At 36.6% G+C, this 4,161-nt stretch overlaps 1 protein-coding gene across 1 annotated transcript; it reads right to left on the bottom strand.

Annotated features, from left to right (window-relative positions):
- Window positions 1–209: 209 nt before the first annotated feature.
- LOC107799199 (RING-H2 finger protein ATL78-like) lies at window positions 210–1,213 on the bottom strand. The gene has a single exon (XM_016622283.2). It carries the CDS (start codon window positions 1,114–1,116, stop codon window positions 406–408), a length of 711 nt encoding a protein of 236 aa, XP_016477769.1. The 5' UTR covers window positions 1,117–1,213; the 3' UTR covers window positions 210–405.
- Between the last annotated feature and the right edge of the window lie 2,948 nt (window positions 1,214–4,161).

The raw sequence follows: 4,161 nt of genomic DNA, 5'->3' as shown, positions 1-4,161 counted from the left end.
TTTCAAATATGTAAATGTATCATTCTTTCTAAAACGGCATTACGAGGAAATAATGATATATATAAATGGGGAAGAAGGGAGTATACTCTTGAAAAGATTATATGAATATTTTAAAATGTATAGCCTAGTTTGATTTTTTTTTTTTCAATCTCTCCATTGCGTACTTTAATAATGTCGCCAAAATAAAGAAAATGCTTCCAAAAGAAACGGAAATAAAATTTAATTTCTATATACACTTGCAAGACTAATGAATCATATGAAGGCTACACTGCCGTTGGCCTCATACTAGCTCTAGCTCACTAAAACTGTTCCAACAAGGAAAAAAAAACAACTAAACTATTAAGTAAAAACCTAAGCTAATTCTAATTGAGTGTGTGATACATACCAATTAAGAAATTTTTCTCCCTAAATTTGATTGTTAGATGTACCACCTTCACGTTGGAGAGGTTCAATCCTTATAATAATTTCTTGGACTGGTACTGCTGATGAGGTATTGCTAACTATCTGAGGGTTTGCAGTTGACCTTGTATTAGAAGAAGAACTTCCAACATTAACAATCTTTTGACTTGTTTCAATTAGGCAATGCCTACAAGTAGGGCAAGAAGAGTGGGAACGTAGCCATTTATCGATACACTTGACGTGGAAGCCATGATTGCATTTAGGCAGAACCTTAACTCTCTCTCCCGCTCCAAATTCTGATAAGCAAATTACACACTCAGTGTCGACCCCTGGATGTTTCAATTCAGTAGTGTAAGTTATAACTGGGAATGTCTTGAGAGCTTTTTTCTTGATTCCTGTATTAGCTAGCTTTGCTGCTGAAGGATTTCTATAGTTTGAGGATGAATCTGAAGCTGATACTAAGTTGGAGCACCTTAATGCACACTTTATGATGGAATTCAAGGCAAGTGAACAAATCAAGGCACATACAAGTACTGACAAGACCATAATAACATTTGCATCAAATGTGTTGACGTGGCTGATTTCGGCTGCCGGTGGCGGCGCCAAGGTGGCCTCCAGGTGGTTTTGTGGTAGTGTAGTTGGTATTAGAAGTAGTCTTCTTGAGTAGTGGAAGTTCTCCCTGAATTCTTGATTGAATATAGTGGAAATAGTTGCCATATAGAGCTTTTGGTTGGAAGTGTGTGTATTTGTGTTTTTCTTTGTATTGTGTTCTGCGTTTCTTGTTAGTGAATGAATTGAAGTTTCCTTGGAGGAGTTCCTTATAAAGGAGAAATTTAAAGGGTGAATAGGTGTAAAGTGTGATCAAAGGATATATTATTATATTTTCTTTAAGGAATATTTCAAACTTTATCAAGCCATGTTTTAATTAATGGAGTAACTATGTTTACAAGCACTACAGCTTTTAAGAGTTTGTTATAAACAAGTGGAGCCAGTGTAACCTTTTAGAAGTATATCCACTCCTCGTTGGAAAAGAGACATTGTTTTGACAAGGTTACTAAAGTAACAGTGAACATTCCATTCAAAACTTAAAAAAAATACTAGTATTCATTTGATATTATATTAATTACACCTTCGGTGTACATATACAGTGGGAAGCCAGAAATTTATCCAAGGGTGTTCAAATTTGAAAGAAATGAAAAAAATTCTCGACAAAGGGTGTTCAATATATGTTATATACCTCTAAAATTTAATATTTAACCTATATACACAATGTAATTTTTAGACGAATGATGATCAATTGACCACCTTGTAATAATGAAGCTTCGCCCATGTACATATGCACAACTAAATTTTCATTATAGATTATAATCATTTTGGTTAGAACTTCTAGTTTGGTAATTGAGCATTGGAGCTTGTCCAAAAGTGGAGGGCATAAAGAACTTCCTGGTTTTTTTTAAAGTAGTTTCGCCGTCTAGTGGCGAAATGACCTTCAAGGTGCATGCGTGACTGGATTAAACCAATTTCGAAACATCTATCTATTTTCTATCACTATGTAAGATTACAAAAAGGAAGTTGCGATCCATGGTTTATGTATGTACTTTTTTGGGAGCTTTGCTTGCCTGCTTTTTGGTATCATTATTTATTTTTATCTAGAACAATATCGTCTTTGGGATTAATATATATTTGTCGCGATCCAGATTTCCTACCCTGAAAGTCGTGATGACGCCTACTCGTGAAAGCTAGGCAAACCAACTATTAAGGTTCTACACATTAACAATTAACCCAAGCAATTATAAGCAGTAACTATAGCTAAACAAATAAAAAGTGGGGAAGAGTTAAAATAAATCCAAATACTTCATTACATGTCTACCCACGAATCTGGTGTCACAAATTCACGAACGACTAAGATTTTTACTACAAATACAAGTCTGGAAAGAAAAGTACAACTGTTCTAGGAATGAAAAGAGACAATAGAAAAGCTAAATAGGGAAGGGGGACTTTAGGCTCTGCGAATGCCAGCAAATCTACCTTGGTCTCCCTGGACTGAAGGCAGTTACCTCAGCTACCCACCGAGTTCGGTACCGAAACCTGCACAAAAGAGTGCAGAGTGTAGTATCAGTACAACCGACCCCATGTACTGAGTAAGTGTCGAGCCTAACCTCGGCGAAGTAGTGACGAGGCTAGGACACGACAATCAATAAACCTGTGCAGTTAAGTCATATACAGAGAAAATCATAATAACAGGAATCAACAGAATAAGGTGGGGAAGGGGACATGCTGCGGGGAATAACAGATTCTAATAATAAGCCAATAAAGAAGCATTAATAACGAAGCATAATGAACATCATATCTATATCAATAGGAATAATGAAGCGGTAACACGTGCACGACATCACCCTTCATGCTTTTACTCTCATCCTCACCATATGAAACAATATAAATGGCATGACATCACCCTTCGTGCATTACCTCACATAATCATGGTACGACATCACCCTTTGCGCTTTAACTCTCAAATCATGGCACGACATCACCCTTCGTGTATTATCACTCATAATATTGGCATGGCATTACCTTTCGTGCATTATCACTCACTCACAATATCATGCAAGGCAACATCCTTCGTGCTTTACACTCTTCCTCACCCAAATAATAGAAACAATGCGTCCCGCCAAGGGAATCAATAATATCAGCAATAACATCACGGCAAGGGAATCAACAATATCAACAATATCATCTCAGCAAGGGATTCAGCTAGAACCAATCTCGTTTTTAACAATTATTTTACAAAAATGAAACTCAACTTGTGTCAATTCTCAACAATAGTCAATTACCAAGAAACTTTCATAAGCATTAATAATCATCAATTTGAGCATGATCGATACATAATAGAGTCACAACAATCATGATATAAGACTCACGGGCATGCTTGACACCAACGTATAGATACTCGTCACCACACCTATACGTCGTACTCGATACTAACACATAGCAAATAAGACTACAACTCATATTCCCTCAAGCTAAGGTTAGGCCAAACACTTACCTCGATTTCATGGACAAGATTAAGCCTCAACTACCACTTTACTTCTCGGTTCCACTTCTAATTCGCTTGTATCTAGTCACAATTTACTTAATAACATTAATAAATGCTAAATAAACCAATTCTAATGTATGAAAATAGATTTTTCATTGTTTTTCCCAAAAAGTCAAAAATTGACCCTGCTCCGCTTGGTCAAAACTCGAAGTTCGAACCGAAACCCGATCACCCATTCACTCACGAACTCAAATATGTAATTAGTTTTGAAATCGGACCTCAAATTGAGGTCCAAATCCCCAAAATTTAAAAATCCTAACTTCTACCCCAAAATACCTAATTTCCCATGAAAAACTCTAGATATTGAAGTGAAATCATGTAAAAAGATGTTATAGATTGAAGAAAATAAGTTAGAAATCGTCTACCTATGATTTAAGGAAGAATTCTTTTCAAGAAAATCGCCTATGGGAGTTTAGGGTTTGAAAAGTTGTAAAAATAAAGAAGAATTCCGTCAAAATCCGACTTAACAGGTCGTAGATGTCGCAATTGCGACCAGGGGTTCGCAATTGCGAACCCTTTGAAATCCTATCATCTTTGCATTTCCCATCCCTGAGGTCACAATTGCGATGAAGGCCTGCCCAGGCTTGGTTCGCAATTGCGACACTTTGGTCGCATTTTTCAAGCCTGACCACTTTGTAGATGCGAAGCCTGATCTCACAATTGTG

Source organism: Nicotiana tabacum, chromosome 11 (assembly GCF_000715075.1).
Source record: "Nicotiana tabacum cultivar K326 chromosome 11, ASM71507v2, whole genome shotgun sequence".
NCBI lineage: Eukaryota > Viridiplantae > Streptophyta > Magnoliopsida > Solanales > Solanaceae > Nicotiana > Nicotiana tabacum.
Note: the sequence above shows the minus strand (reverse complement) of the source record. Positions and strands in the feature narration are given on the sequence as shown.